The 16,308-nt window shown below is 37.9% G+C and overlaps 1 protein-coding gene across 3 annotated transcripts; it reads left to right on the forward strand.

Moving 5' to 3' along the window:
- The first annotated feature begins 8,148 nt into the window (after nucleotides 1–8,148).
- On the forward strand, nucleotides 8,149–10,583 carry LOC126615154 (ferredoxin, root R-B1-like). Of its 3 annotated transcripts, none has more exons than XM_050282912.1 (2): nucleotides 8,149–8,434; nucleotides 9,965–10,583. In XM_050282912.1, exon 2 carries the CDS (start codon nucleotides 9,973–9,975, stop codon nucleotides 10,432–10,434), a length of 462 nt encoding a protein of 153 aa, XP_050138869.1. In that variant the 5' UTR covers nucleotides 8,149–8,434; nucleotides 9,965–9,972; the 3' UTR covers nucleotides 10,435–10,583. The 3 variants fall into 3 exon arrangements, with proteins under 3 accessions (XP_050138869.1, XP_050138870.1, XP_050138868.1); XM_050282913.1 differs by having other exon boundaries at nucleotides 8,149–8,403; XM_050282911.1 differs by having other exon boundaries at nucleotides 8,153–8,339.
- The last annotated feature ends 5,725 nt before the right edge of the window (nucleotides 10,584–16,308 follow it).

The following is a 16,308-nucleotide window of genomic DNA, read 5'->3' on the forward strand; positions in this document are numbered from 1 at the left end:
AAGTTCATTGATTCAAAGGTTTACATACTTTGGCATGACCGTATAGGTCATCCAGAACCTACCATGATGCGTAGAATCATTACCAACTCTAATGGACATCCATTATTGAGCAGACACATTGATGTCTCAAATGATAACCTTTGCAAGGCTTGTTCCCAAGGGAAGTTGGTAATTAGACCATCATAACTAAAGGTTGATGATGAATCCCCATCATTTTTGCAAAGAATTCAAGGGGATATTTGTGGACCTATTCAACCACGTTGTGGACCATTTCGATATTTTATGGTTTTGGTTAATGCATCTACCCGATGGTCACATGTTTGCCTATTCTCTACTCGAAATGTAGCTTTTGCGAGACTTCTTGCTCAGATAATTAAGTTGCGAGCACAGTTCCTAGATCATCCCATTAAGTCCATTCGACTTGATAACGCTGGTGAATTTACGTCTCAAACCTTTGATGATTACTACATGGCACTGGGCATTGATGTTGAACATCCTGTTCCTTATGTCCATACCCAAAATAGTTTAGCAGAGGCATTTATCAAGCGGCTTCAATTAATAGCCCGCACTCTGCTTATGAAAACGAAATTGCCAATCTCTGTATGGGGACATGCCATCTTACATGCATCATCATTGGTTCGGCTGAGACCCATAGCCAACCACCACTACTCATTAATACAACTCGTGTTTGGACATCAGCCAAATATTTCACATTTACGAGCTTTTGGTTGTGCTATTTATGTGCCTATTACACCGCCACAATGAACTAAAATGGGACCTCAGTGCATACTGGGAATCTATGTGGGTTTGATTCACCATCTATCATTAGATATTTGAAACCTTTGACTGATGATATGTTTACAGCTCGTTTTGCTGATTGTCATTTTGATGAAACAGTTTTCCCGTCGTTAGGGGGAGAAAAGACTGTTTCAGAAGAACGGCAAGAATTGACATGGGTTGTTCCCATCTTATCTCATTTTGATCCACGAAGCACTCAATGTGAAAACGAAGTGAAAATGATCGTTCATCTTCAAGGTATCGCTAATCAAATCCCAGATGCATTTAATGATGCTTCGAAAGTGACAAAGTCACATATACCAGCTGCAAACGCACCTGCAAGAATTGATGTCCCTGTTGGACAAAATAAAGTGGCAGCGAATGATTCATCCAGTGCACGCCTGAAGCGTGGTAGACCTCCAGGTTCAAAAGATTCAGCCCCTCGAAAGAGAAAGATGAGGGCACAGTTGAACCCAAATGATATCATTCAAGAAAAGAAATTGAATGATAAATCCACAATTCATGATTCTGTACTTCCAGAAAAAGAAAATGTCCTTGATGAGACACATGTCCCTGAAGAGACAGAAGCACATGAAAGCAAAGAAATATCCATAAATTATGCATGTACTAATGAATTGTGGGATCGAAATGAAATAATCATCAACGACATGTTTGCATTTGCAATAGCCACTGAAATTATATTAAGTGATGATATTGAGCCCCGCTCTGTTGATGAATGTAGACAGAGACAAGATTGGCCTAAGTGGAAAGATGCAATCCAGGCATAATTAAATTTCTTGGAAAGTCGAAGTGTTTTTGGACCAGTAGTCCAAACCCCGTCTGGTGTGAACCTCGTAGGTTACAAATGGGTATTCATAAGGAAACGCAACGAAAAAAACGAGATTGCAAGATATAAAGCACGACTCATTGCACAAAGTTTTTCACAAAGACTTGGAATTGATTATGAAGAGACATACTATCCTGTAATGGACGCAATTACGTTCCGTTACTTAATAAGTTTGGTGATTTCATAAAAACTTGACATGCGACTTATGGATGTCATCACCGCGTATCTATATGGAGAATTATATACTGACATATATACGAAAGTCCCAGAAGGACTTACGTTGCCTGAAGCAACTAACAAACCACGAGGTATGTTCTCAATCAAATTAAGGCGATCACTGTATGGGCTGAAACAATCTGGGTGAATGTGGTATAATCGTCTCAGTGAGTATTTGATTAAAAAAGGATATGCCAACAATGTCATATGCCCTTGTGTGTTCATTAAGAAATCAAATACTGGATTTGCTATAGTGGCAGTATACGTCGATGATATGAACCTAGTTAAAACCCCTGAAGAGCTCAACAAAACTGCTGACTATCTGAAAAGCGAATTTGAAATGAAAGATCTTGGAAAAACCAAATATTGTCTCGGCCTGCAGATCGAGCATTGTGTTAATGGAATTTTGGTCCATCAATCAGCTTATATTGAAAAAATACTGAAGCGATTTGGCATGGACAAGGCTTATCCACTTAGCACCCCAATGGTCGTTCGTTCTTTGGACATTAAGAAAGATCAATTTCGTCCAAAAGACGATGATGAACTGATCCTTGGTCCAGAAGTACCATATTTGAGTGCAATAGGTGCTTTATTGTATTTAGCATAATGTACTAGACCAGATATAGCTTTTTCAGTTAACTTGTTAGCCAGGTACAGCTCTGCTCTAACAATTCGTTATTGGAAGGGAGTTAAAGATGTTCTACAATACCTTCGCGGGACAACAGATGTTCTACGATTTGGCATGGATACGTAGATGCTGATTTTCTCTTCGATCCGCATAAAGCCCGCTCACAAAATGGATATGTGTTCACTAATGGAGATACTACAATTTCATGGCAATCAACGAAGCAAACGCTAGTTGCTACATCTTCTAATCACTCTGAAAACTGCTTTGCATGAAGCAAGTCGTGAATGCTCCTGGTTACGATCAATGATCCATCACATCCGGAATTCATGTGGTCTACCTTCAAAGACAGACACTCCAACTGTCATCCATGAAGATAATGCAACCTGTGTCGCCCAGATGAAGGAATGATTCAACAAAGGTGATAAGACTAAACACATATCTCCAAGATTTTTCAGCGCACATGAGCTTCAGAAGGCTAAAGTTATTGAAGTCAGACAAATCCGTTCTAATGAAAATTTAGCAGACTTGTTCACCAAATCTCTACCAAAGTGCACATTTCAGAAGTTGGTGCAGGGAATCGGATTACGTCGGCTTACAAATTTGAAGAATGCGGAATCAAGGGGAGATACATTCAGGGGGAGCATCCATGATACATGCATGTTGTACTCTTTTTCCTTCGCTTAGGATTTTTCCCATTGGGTTTTTCCTATCAAGGTTTTAACGAGGCAACATAAGCATGCTCAACACCATTTGGGTAAAGTTGTACTCTTTTTCCTTCGCTATGGTTTTTTCCCACTGGGTTTTTCCAAGCAAGGTTTTAATGAGGCAACTGATATTGATATGTGAGCATCCAAGGGGGAGTGTTGTAAATAATGGGTATATTTGCCCACATGTGTATAGTAATGTGTATAGTAAAGTATTACATGTGTATAGTATAGACTCATAAGTTTAATAGTGTCATTTGTTTGTTTCCTATGAGGTTGCTCTATAAATAAAGCACTAGATTTGATCAAATTAGACTTGGAAGAGAAAAACATCTAATAGCAATAATATACATTACTTCCTCTGCAACAGCTTGTGTTGGTATAATAATCTGCAACTGCTTCGTTCTTGTCCAGAGTAAAGGTTATCTCTCTAAATTTTGCCTATTTATAACAGTTTCACACATGTAATGCAACATACAAACATTTTAATATTTGTTTATAATCTGTAAAAATGACTTTATTCCATATAATCACATTTTAATCCAATTATATGTGAGATGATGTTAAGCACAAAGATAAAAAATTATTACAAATAGTTGTCATTTATTTAGTTCTTACAATGCATGCATAGCCACATTGATCAAACAAAAAAACAGATTCCAGCACGTCAACAATAAAACCAAATTATCTCCAATCACAGAAAACAAAATGGAACCATACAATCAAAGTTTAACAAATAAATGTAGATGTCCAAGTTAATTACCTGGACGACAGCGCGCGGTCAAAGGTAGCAAAAACAGTTTGAAAACTTGAATTGCGAACATTTATCAAACCCTGTAATACAAAATATCATCAACTGTTATCAACCGAGTAAACTGTATAAAACTTAGGAAGCTCATAAAAATGAACAAAACCTGATTTCCACTCATAACCAACCACTACAACTATAAATTTTGCAACCAGAAAAATAATTATTATTTCGTACTGTAAACATGCATGAGTCCCTCAAGAGAAACAGAGTTAAAAAAAATTAACCAATTAAAGACACGAACAAAGATTTCAAACCAACGAAAGATTTTTCCGTGCACCCACACAAATTATAGAGTAATGCATTCATTGCATCTTCTTGTTATTGTTAATAAAAACACAAAATATCAGGTGGTGGACGCCACTTAAACAACTCAAAAAATCAACTTTATTTCTAATTTGTTAGAATAACTTTATTCCACATTATCAAATTCTAATCCAATTACATAAAAAAAGATGTTTATCACTGAGTTTTATGGGTGCAAATACCTTCTAAACACAACCTATGAAGAAGCAGTAGAAGTATTTATTCCATCAAATAGGACACAAAAGTGGTTCATAATTATATACTGAAACACACAATTACTAAGTTGAAACACAACAATATTGATTAGTTATTGGTAGTGGAGTATTATACTCACTGTTCTCTATTTGGGGATAATTCGAGAGACAGAAGCTAATTTTAGAGTTCGTTCTTCTCCATATGAATACCAGATTAGTGTAGTTTCATCCTGTTAAAGATACGAAAAATGAAGCCATTCAAGCGGTTAAGATATCTAGTAATGATCGTGGAGATGCGCAACAAGAAGAAGATGTAAAATAAAAAACTTATTGGTATCAAATGAATCCAATATCCTAATGTAAGGGAAATTACTCACAGTAGAAATTCTGAATGGACAAAGTTTTGGCTTCCATTTATGGCTATACTTGACTAACTGGGAACCTTTTTTTTAATGCAATGAATGCCTTAATGAGCAAGAGAGAGGAATATTAGGTGAAAAGTTGTCAAATCTCACAGAGATCAAAATCTTGAATATATATGTTTAACCATATCAAAGTGAGTGTGTGAAAGGGTGTAGTCTACAGAAAGGGCAACATTTTCACTGCTAGAAAGTTGGAAACTAAACTTTTACATAGATAATGGGTTTTTTTTTTTAATTCCCTTCACAAATCAAAAAGCAAATTGTTCGAGTAATGTAGGTAAATTCAATATACATATGTGTTGATCTATGTAAAATGGTTATAAGTTATAACTGTATTGTCATAAAATAATAGCCATGCCAAGATTCCATTCAATTACCGTCTTTTCAGAAAGAAAACTCAATAGGGAAATGCACAAAATGTATGCAAACCCGAAAGTGAAAAAAAGGGAACCGAATCTCCAGTGCGTCCTCGGTCCATTTGGGTTTCTAATGGATTACAGAATAAATGTCTTTCTTCTGAGGACTCTAAACCGAACCAAATAAAATTATGGAAAATTAAACATAAAAAAGAAAACCCAAAATTCCACTGATCCAAATAAGAAAGGAAAATAGAATCAAACATAAGTCGAGCCAGAGAGAGCATACCCAAACCAATAGTGGTGTTCCAACCCCTGCGATTTCACAAACTTCTCAGTGGAGGAAGGAAAACACAAAATACACCCTAGCTCACAAATTTTGAACAAAACACTACAACTCACCACATAACGAAATTGTTAGGGTTTCCTCAAAACAACACCAATCAGAAACACGAACTTACATACAACTCTTTCAGAACATACCTGAGTTGAATTTGATTTCTTAGACAACAATCTCAAACCACGCCGCTGCTAAATCGACAAAAAATCGCCGGAAAGCCAGTCCCAACTTCGGGATCGCCGATGATAACAGAGATCAACACCCTGAAATTCTTTCCTCGACGATCGTAAAATCAGGATAAAATGATTTTACCCAATTTTTTCCACCAAAAAAAACAAAGGATCGAACACGAAGAAAGCAAGACGAAGACAGAGAAGAGGAAAAGCTTGAAAGAGACAAAAGATAAACAGAAAGGTAAAGTGAAGAGAACGTAATCGAAGCTCACTAACAAAAGATGATCAACGTGTGGTAATAAGGGGCAAAACAGGCATTTAAGTGTGCAAAACAGGCAGCAAAACATCAAACAAAATAAAAAATCAAGGGCATTTCCGTCCGAACACTAGTGATGAACAGTGCCGAGGGGAAACTCAGTTTTAGTATATATGATTAGAGTTGGGTTCGATTCAATTCGATTCCTTTTTTTGCCAAGACCGAAACTGAACCGAAATTTCTGTTAGGTTCGTTTTGGTTTTGGTTTTTTTTTTTTTTTCAAAAATTGAAATCTTAAAACATTGATGGCAAGTCTTTCCTCTAACTGGGTCATAAATCCGCTTTCCATCTTTTCCATAACCATCCACAAACATAGTCCAGGTCTTATCAGTGTTGCCCAACAACTTCTCATGCTCATCCGTGTAAATCTCTGGCCTATCACCCTCCTCCAATGTTATATCTTTCATGTACGAAGCCTCATCCTTCCTTGACACATGCACCTCTGCGTATCTCATTGGTGTCGCATTCTTCAATTTGAACCCATAAACCAAATCATGAAAAAAGCAAAAGAAATCAACTTTAACAAAATTGAAGTAAAAGGAACTGAGAACCCAATCCACATTCTCCACAATCAAGTACCAAAAAGCATGCACAATCATAAACAACTCCAAACCAACCATAATCACAGACCTGGTTGAATAAAGATTCAATCTTTAAGGCAAAACGTGTGTAATTTTTCAAAATTTGAGAACCCATCAAACATTCAAAACCAGAAACAATAAAAAATCCACCAGAATCAAAGACTCATTTGGCTAAATATTCTAATTTCTAAGGGCAAATAATGTTCATAATCCAAGAAGTTAACAAAGGGCATGGAAAGATTACCTAGAAGAACGATGAGTGGGTCCTAGTGACTGAATGGAAGGGGTCCATACGGTGTCGTACTTAGTCCGGAATAGCTCTTCGTTGATCTAGTCAACTAAAAGTTAGATTTGAGATGAAGAGAGATATCAAAAATGCTGAGCTTCTCTGGTTTGATCTTCTCTGGGCTACTCTTACAGAGACTTGGAGGTTTGGAGGAGGAGAGGAAGAAACTAAGAAAGTAGAGCACGGAGGTGCAAGAATTCGACGGTGGGAAAGAGAGAGGCTGATAAGTTAGTTGAAATAAGAGATGAAATGGGAGTAAATGGGATGGCTAGGGTTTTGTGTTTAGAAATCTTATAAAGAATTAAAGATCCATAATCAGTATAAATGTTTTACTAATATGATTATAGTAGCACAAAGCTTGTTGTCAAGTTGGTTGAAGCAAACACTCTTAACCTGGAGGTCAGGGGTTCGAAACACCTAGATTTTGAGTATTTGTTACAAATTTATATAATTAATATATATTAAATAATTAAATAAAAATTGGTTTGGTACGATCAGTTTTTTGGACCACCAAAACCGAAACCAAACCAACCTATTTCAGATCGGTTCGGTTTTTTTTTGCTTTGGTTCGATGTTCGGCTTGATTTTTTTCGCTTTCAGTTATTTAAACACATCCCTATATATATATATATATATATATATATATATGTATATATTAAGTAACAACCAAGTTTTGTAATGGGGGCAAATGAATAATTGAGGTAATAGAAAAATAAAGAAAGAGAGGAGTGTGGGTTTGGGCCTTTTGGCCCCTTGCAACGGGGATCTTTTAATGTCCTTGGCTTTAATGGCTTTCAAAATATGCCAAACGCCATCATTTTCTCAATTGTTAATGAAAACAAAGTCCTAGATTTTATAACGTAGGCTATACACACTTCTTTTTATTTTTTACACATTCTTAAATTTTTAGTCATTAATTGAATGAATTAAAGAATATAAATTTACAAGCTTTGTGTGCGACGTAAAATAAGTGTGTGAATAATGCCATTGTTTATAAGGGTAGTGTTTTTTCTTTTTTAATGGAATTAATTGGTGGCGAAATTAAAAATGTCTGGTTCTTTTGAGCAGATAATATTCACAGAAATATTTTAGCCTCCTCCTCGTGACCACACACCTTCTCTTATCTCTCGTATTCTCTATATGTTTATTTTTGTCTTTAATTCTATTTAGTTCATTAGATATGACAGACATAAAATTAAGGAGTGTACGGATAGCTAGAACGTCTACCAATTCATTTCACACTCTCTCTGTCTATAAATAGTCATCATAAACAGTGACTCCTCTGCCTCGCTTTCTCCGCTCTGCCGAATCAAAAACATCCCCACCCACGTCAGTCCTCATCAACCTTCTCACATCTCTCCTCACCTAACCCTCCCTCTCACTCCGTAAGCCCTCTCTCTCTCTACATATTTGTATTTGCATGTCACGTTTGGATCTTTGGTTTTTGAGGTTTGATCTTCTTAATGTTTACTGTTAATTGGTAATTGTTCTTTTCAATCTGGGTTTTGTTTTTAGGGTTATAATTTTGGGTTTTTGCGTTTGAGCTGAATTATAGATTGAAACTGAAGATCGGCCCCTGTAATGATCTTTTGTCGTATCTTAGCAGATATAGAAAGTTGAAAACTGTTTTTGATTCTGCCATTAAAACCTCCTTCTTTAATTAATCAAATATTAGTTGAATTTCTAATCTTATTTTTAATTTGCCTTTTCACCATTATTTTAATACTGATTTAATTTGCCTTCTGTGTCGAATTGGTGAGAATATTTTTGTTTCGAAATTTTTGTTATGGATGTTTAAAAATGGTCAATGATGGCATCTGGCTGAGAAGCAAAATCATATAATCGCATGTAGTGTTATGTATAATTATTTATAATCTTTGGTTTTTGATGGGTTTATTGTGAATTTTACTTTTTGTGTTTGCTTTGTTTTGTTAACTAGATGTTGAAATGACATCACTTCCTGCGAAAGCATAAGTTGATGAATTATTTCATGAGTTCCCATGAGTGCTTTTTTCATGACGAAGTTGATGGTTACTTTATATCATATGAGCTCTTGTGATGGGTAGTTTTAATTTTTAGCGCCGGGTTTGAATAGTGGGACAGCCGGCACTCCGTTCTTATGTCCAATCCTTATGAACAAAACCGAGCACGGCGTTATAGGATTCATGTAGCTGACCCCACCTAGTGGGATAAGACTTCTTGTTGTTGTTTGTTGTTTCAATAGTGGATGCATACTTTTCGTACAACTTCTAGTTTTCCTTAGATATTATCTGGGGTTTAAAGTAATAGCCTATGTATGCTAGTTAACCAAAACGGAGCCTCGAGTGAGCTTGCTTCTTCTCATAGTGCACCGGACATTGATTCCCTTGCTGTCTTTCACAGGGGATGGTTTGGTTTCATCCTTTTAGGATTGTTCAGTGTATACAAGTAATTCTGTTAACTGCAAGTATCACCCTTCTTGTTCAGTCGGGGTGGCTGGAGTGACGGTCTGAAATTCAAGAGCAGGTAGTGCTGTATAATGCTAATCAGTAACGCATCCAAGCTATGGGTAGCGGTATAGGTGTTGAGGGCTGCGGCTGATTAGGTGTTTGAATAGTTTAATTTGTTTCATCTTGTATATATGCATTTACCCTAAGAAAAGACTTAGAGTACTTGGATCGAACGGAGGACATGACACAAAACTGAGCGCAATGGTGTTCTAGGATTCATATAGCCGACCCCACTTAGTGGGAAAAGGCTTTGTTGTTGTTGTTGTTGTTGTATATATGCATTTACTTTGCTGTTAGTTGATATTGGATAATAAACTCTGCACTCTATGATCAAAGTTCTGTTCTGTGTGAATTCCTTGTTGTTATAATGGTGCTTAAATGCCTTATCCATCATTTGATATTTTCGTTAACTTGATTTTACTTGTCAGAATTGTTAATGATGATGTTTATGTTGATTCACCAGATTCTTTTCTGTGCTTTTGCTTTTACTAATCTTCTTCTTCACTGGTGTATGAGTTCAGGGGTAAACATGTCAGCCATGACAACCGTGCAAGTTCCCTCCCAATGCATGTTCAGACATGCGCCCCAAAAGTGGTTCACCAGTTCAATTGTGAAGTTATCTTCTCCTCTTGGATCTGTGAAGAATATCTCAAAGTCCTTTGGCTTGAAAGCATCCTCCAACTCCCGGGCATCAATGGAAGTATTCAAGGTTAAATTGATTGGACCAGATGGTGTGGAGAACGAATTTGAGGCGGCGGATGATTGTTACATCTTAGATGCAGCTGAGAATGCCGGAGTTGAGCTGCCATATTCTTGCAGGGCTGGGGCATGCTCTACCTGTGCGGGGAAGCTGGCATCAGGTTCAGTGGATCAGTCCGATGGTTCATTCCTCGACGACAATCAAATGAAGGAGGGTTATGTGCTGACTTGTGTCTCGTACCCGACTTCAGACCTTGTGATTCACACTCACAAGGAAAGTGAGCTGTATTAGTTGGGTTTGCCGTCAGCTTTGAGTAGAATTATGATAGTTTTGGTTTATGCTTCACATGTTATGGTCAAGGCTCTCATAGACCTTCCCTTTTGTTCTGTTTGTTGTGGAATCGTATTGCAGTTAAATGTTAATGGTTTAAGTTTTTGACACATTTGGAGACCAATTTAATGGTGGTATGGTATGGCATCAATTTATATACTCTTGTTTGGCTTCTAAAAAATAAAAGGAGTGTAGAAGCAGAAAAATAGTGTGTGAAGCGAGGGTGACCACCGGTGGTATATCCTGCTAGGTACGAGAAATTGCTAGGATCCCATTATTTTTCCAAGAATTCTGGGTTTTGTTTAAGGGTCTACCCCTATGCTATATGACGCGTCCCATGGAAAAGTTTTTAGAGAACCTTCTTGGGGAATATGTTCCTACTGCCTACTGATCAAAGTAGAAAGAAGGAGCATTTTGGTAGCATCCTATGTGTTAGGGTGCGAATGGATGTGAGGAAGCCATTACGACGGTATGTGACTGTACAACTGGAAGCTCGATGTTGAATATTGATGCTAGCTAGGTACGAGAAATTGCCGTTAACATGCTTGAAGATCAGTGTGAGCATTATGATGGTACTCAGATGGAAGATAGGGATAAGCCTTATGGGAGGTGGTTTCAAGATGACGTGTTCGACAAGGATTACATCTGACCTACAGGGAGAAGGTTTGGGCTTGATGCTGAAATGGGTTGGGTGATGACTGTGCCGCCAGCGGAGGATTTGGATGATCGTATGGATGACGTGGTGATTGAGCACAAGGCACGGAGGGCGAGCGATCACGTTGGGAACATTGTACCTCATCTGAATGTGTCTCTTGATGATCAGGGTAGTGGGGATATTGGACCATTGTCATCAACTTTGCCGAGGGAAGCTATTGGGTTCCAAACTGAATGTATGGACTGTCAAGTTGATGGAGTGGAGAGTGATACATCGAAACCTCTAATGTTATTTGGGACTGAGAGTACACCAAGGGTAGGACTGGAGGAGACAGCGCAGAGGTTTTGTCAGGGAGTCTGGAACTCACTTTATCGGGAGAAGGGTATGGAGCGAGGGTGAACACTGGTGGTCACGAAGGGGGAAGTGTATCTGGACACTCCACGGGATCTGATCCGTTTAACTTGGATCCATTTATCTTTGGGCCAAGGATTAATGGTAGTTCTCGTGCAAATGGCAAGGGGACTCGACGGAAGAAAAATAGGAAGTCCCAAAGAAATTCCTTTGTACCCCCAGAGCTTGGTAAAAGAGGTATGCGAGAGAAAGAGAAGGTGTGGGATTTACCTGTTTCCAAGAGACGTGCTATTTCGGTTTCGATGAGTTCTACAGCGGCAGAGGCTGACGGAGTTCAGCCCCGCCAAGCCCAATGAGTTGTATAAACTAGAATTGTCGGGGGCTTGGGAACCTCCGGGCAATTCGGGCACTTAAGAGACTTGTTCTCTGTAAAGATCCCATAGTGATTTTTTTGTGTGAAACTAAAAGCTCGAAGGAGCATATGGAGAGATTAAAATCACAGTTATGGTTTTATGTTATGTTTGCAGTTCCTAGTTCAGCAAGGTTAGGAGGTTATGTGCCATGTGGAAGACGGAAGCTAATCTTTTGTTACGATCCTATTCTTCTAATCATATTGATTTGGAGTTATGAGGGGTGGGTGATGCGAATCACTGGAGATTTACTTTCTTATCTGGTTGAGGGGGACATACACAAATCTTGGAGTTTACTTTAGAGGCTGAGGGATATTTCTAGCTTGCCGTGGTGTTGCATGGGAGATTTTAATGAGGTTTTGCATGTAGAGGAGCAGGAAGGAGGTGATATTCATAGTGAACACCAAATGGAGGGCTTTCGTAATGCCATTACTCGTTGCCAACTCCAAGACTTGGGGTTTGTAGGGAATAAGTTCACTTTGGTAACAACTAGGGGTGGAGGAATCAAAGTTCGGTTGGACAGAGTGTTAGCTACACAGAGTTAGGTGGATTTGTTTCCATGTTATAAAGTCACCCATTTAAAGCCCACATTGTCAGATCATATACCGATACTGGTGGATTGGATTCTTCAGAGACGAGTTAGTTTAAAAAAAAAAACTTTCGCTATGAAGAAGGTTGGGCCGTAAAGGAGGGTTGTGGGGCTGCGATTAAACACGGGTGAGAGGCGGAAGTTCAAAGTTCACCTATGTTTTGTGTAATGGAAAAAATTAAAGCAACACGTATTCAGTTGGCTAATTGGGCTAAAGCCACGAAATGTTCCATCCCTGGAGAGATTTCTGAAAACGGAGGATCAATTGAATTCTTTATTTGGTTAGCCATTCACTGAGACAACCATAACCCAACGACATGAGCTCTATACTAGGTTGCACTTTCTTTTGGCACAAGAAGAAGGTTTTTGGCGTCAGCGGTCCAAGGAAAATTCGTTACAACTTGGTGATCAAAATATTAAGTATTCCCATCAGAAGGCAAATCAGAGACAATGGAGAAATGGGCTTAATGGGTTGTTTAATGAAGCCGGAGCATGGCATGAAGATAAGCTCAGTATGGAAAATGTTATTGTCGAGAATTTTACAAAATTATTTGACTCTCAAGGTAAAGCGGATGTGACGGAAATCCTGAAGGTTGTCAATCCCAAGGTTTTGGTAGAGATGAACCAAAAACTTGTTCGGCATGTTTCGAACAAGGAAATTAAGTAGACACTTTTCCAAATGCATCTAACTAAGGCCCCAGGACCTAATGGTATGTCACTTGGGTTCTATCAGAAACATTGGGAGATTATCAGCCAAGATGTTTGTGATGGGGTCAGGTATCTTCTCTCCTTGGGGCATGTGCTTCGGAAAATTAATTATACGCATGTTATGTTGATTCCAAAGAAAATTGTTCCAAGGTTTTCACTAATAGGTTGAAAGTTATATTGCTGGATATTGTGTCACCTTCTGAAAGTGCTTTTATTCCAGGCTGATTGATCTCCGATAATTGTTTGGTAGCTTCAGAGATCGCTCATTATATGGATAGAAAGAACAATGTGTGGAATAGGGCGATGGCATTGAAATTGGATATTAGCAAAGTGTGTGATGAGGAGGTTAGGGTTTGCAGAGGAATGAATCACTGGATAATGATGTGTGTTACTACTGTATCCTATTCTTTCAAGCTAAATAGAGAGCATATGGGTCTTGTACAACCTAAACAGGGTATTCGTCAAGGTGATCTGTTGTCTTCGTTTTTGTTTGTGTTATGTACCGAATGTCTGTTACCTTTCAATTCTCCCTTTAGTGATTATACACCTTTAGGGCTTCCACAAACCATTAGTGACACCTAGCAGTATGTCATGGCTGCCCAAGCTAATCAGAAGAGGTGGATAACTTATTCAGTTTGGATATCTCTTACTTATATTATTACCTTGAATGTGATTTGGAACGAATTCCTAAATCTCATTCATACTCTGGCCAGAGATTCTTAATCATATCATAGAGTATTCTCCCTCAAATGGTTTGAAGGTTATAGATTCCTTGTTGTGCATTCACTTGCCTCCATGGCTAAGTGGCTTAACCCCAACTATGTTATAGACACCCTTTGACGAAGTGACTTTGACATAGTCAAAGACCAATGACCTAACCATAAGGCAACTATGATGCCTCAGGTTAAATGACTACTTTGCATTATCCCAACCATGAGTTTTCATGTGTCACGAGTATGAGAACTCCTTGTTGATCACGTTCAGTGAACTCATTCTCTATTGAGCACCTACATGCTTTTTTTGGTGTCAGTCACACTAATGACTCGAGACCAGTCACTCTCTCTAAGAGAAGACATAGCATGTACTGATCTTAACAGACTGTTAATGCCCAATTGGCAAACCTATGATCATGAACGTTTAGGATATGTATACGAAAGAGAATGGTCTCATGAATCTAACTTCTTTAGATCACATTCTCTCAATTACATATTCCTTGGACTTATCGTTTATGCATATAACATTTATATGAGACAGCTTTAAACAATAATCTTTGCCTTTTATATTAAACTAGATTAGTTTAACATGTGAAAGTATCATCATTGGCCGCCTCCTCTTTATTAGTTCGACCACTTTTGATGATTGGCTTTAGGGCACATTTCCAACAATATCCTACTTGCACTAGAGCCAATCAGCTTGGTCATCAGTGATGATACCTTTTCTGAACTCATTTCAAAAATGGCTGAGTAGTAAGCCTAGACAATGGATATCTATATGTTATCCATAGAAGCAACCTTGAGAATAACGACGTTACCATTATACATGATTTTCAATCATGTCGTTCAGTCTCTCATTTGAGTTTGGATCTTGATGAGGCCTTGATTCCCTGGCTTAAGCTATCGCTCTATTAGTGTTGTAGTGTGGGTACACTAGAGACACTTTCTGGTTGGAACCAAATGGAAAGTTCATAAATGAACTTTCATATCCAAACAACATTATTGTAAGCTTCTATATAGTGATATATTTTGCATGCATGATGGAACACACTAAAGTCATTACTTGTAACGTTTCCACCCAAATATCTCTTTAGTCATAATAAAGAGATATCCAATTATCTCTTCATTGATAATGAAGAGACATCCATTGATGGATACGATATTAGATTCATAATCTAATACACTTACGCTTCCATTGCGTTACTCTAATTCTTCCTTATTCTTGAGGAATCTATCCATTAGTATTTCTTAAATACTTACTCACTTAACCGTTGCCATGGTTCTGATCCTGGGCTTGCACTGATATCGCCTTGTACCAATCTTGGTACAACTCATATCAACGTTTTTCATACAATATGAAATAGGTAAATCACCTTTCTATGTATGCATAAATGATTCTATTTACGCATTATGCTTCTTTGGGAGTCAAATGGTACATTCCCTTTTAGAAGAGCAATTTCCCAGTCTGATTGGAATTTTCCTTTCATTTGAAGTTTATCATTCGAGAAATTTCCTACATATATTATCTATCAATAGGGATTGAGATAATCCAATTATATTTTGAAATCTATCATTATGGATTTCCATTCCATGTATATTGTTGGAAATGTGCCCTAAAACCAATTATATGATGATACTTTACGGACATTTCACATGTTAAACTAATATAGTTTAATTTAAAGGGCAAAGATTATTGTTTGAAGCCGTCTCATATAAATGTTATACGCTTAAACGATAAGTCCAAGGAATATGTCATTGGGAGAATGTGATCTAAAGAAGTTAGATTCATGAGACCATTCTCTTTCGTATACATATCCTAAACGTTCCTGATCATAGGATTGCCAATTGGGCATGGACAGTCCGTTAAGATTAGTACGTGTTATGTCTTCTCTTAGGGAGAGTGACTGGTCTGAGTCATTGGTGTGACTGACACCAAGACAAGTACGTAGGTGCTCGATAGAGAATGAGTTCACCGAATGCAATCAACAAGGAGTTCTCATACTCATGTCACATGAGAACTCATGGTTGGGATAATGCAAAGTAGTCCTTTGACCTGAGGCATCATAGTTGTCTTGTGGTTAGGCCCTTGATCTTTGACTATGTCAAAGTCACTTCATCCGGGGGTGTCCACGACATAGTTGGGGTTAAGCCATTTAGCCATGGAGGCAAGTGAATGCGCAACAAGGGATCTCTAACCTTCAAACTGTTTGAGGGAGAATACTCTATGATATGATTAAGAATCTCTGGCTAGAGTATGAATGAGATTTAGGAAGTCGTTCCAAATCACATTCAAGGTAATCATATAAGTAAATGAATCACATTGGATAGTAGACATGAATAAACTATCAAACCAAACAATGTGGTCAAGAGTATTGTATTAGAGAAAGACCGTATTGCATTGTAATCTTA

Source organism: Malus sylvestris, chromosome 3 (assembly GCF_916048215.2).
Source record: "Malus sylvestris chromosome 3, drMalSylv7.2, whole genome shotgun sequence".
In the NCBI taxonomy this organism is placed as follows: Eukaryota; Viridiplantae; Streptophyta; class Magnoliopsida; order Rosales; family Rosaceae; genus Malus; species Malus sylvestris.

Coding starts and splice junctions, on each gene's coding strand:
- LOC126615154 (XM_050282912.1), top strand. CDS start 9,973: ATGTCAGCCATGACAACCGTGCAAGTTCCCTCCCAATGCATGTTCAGA.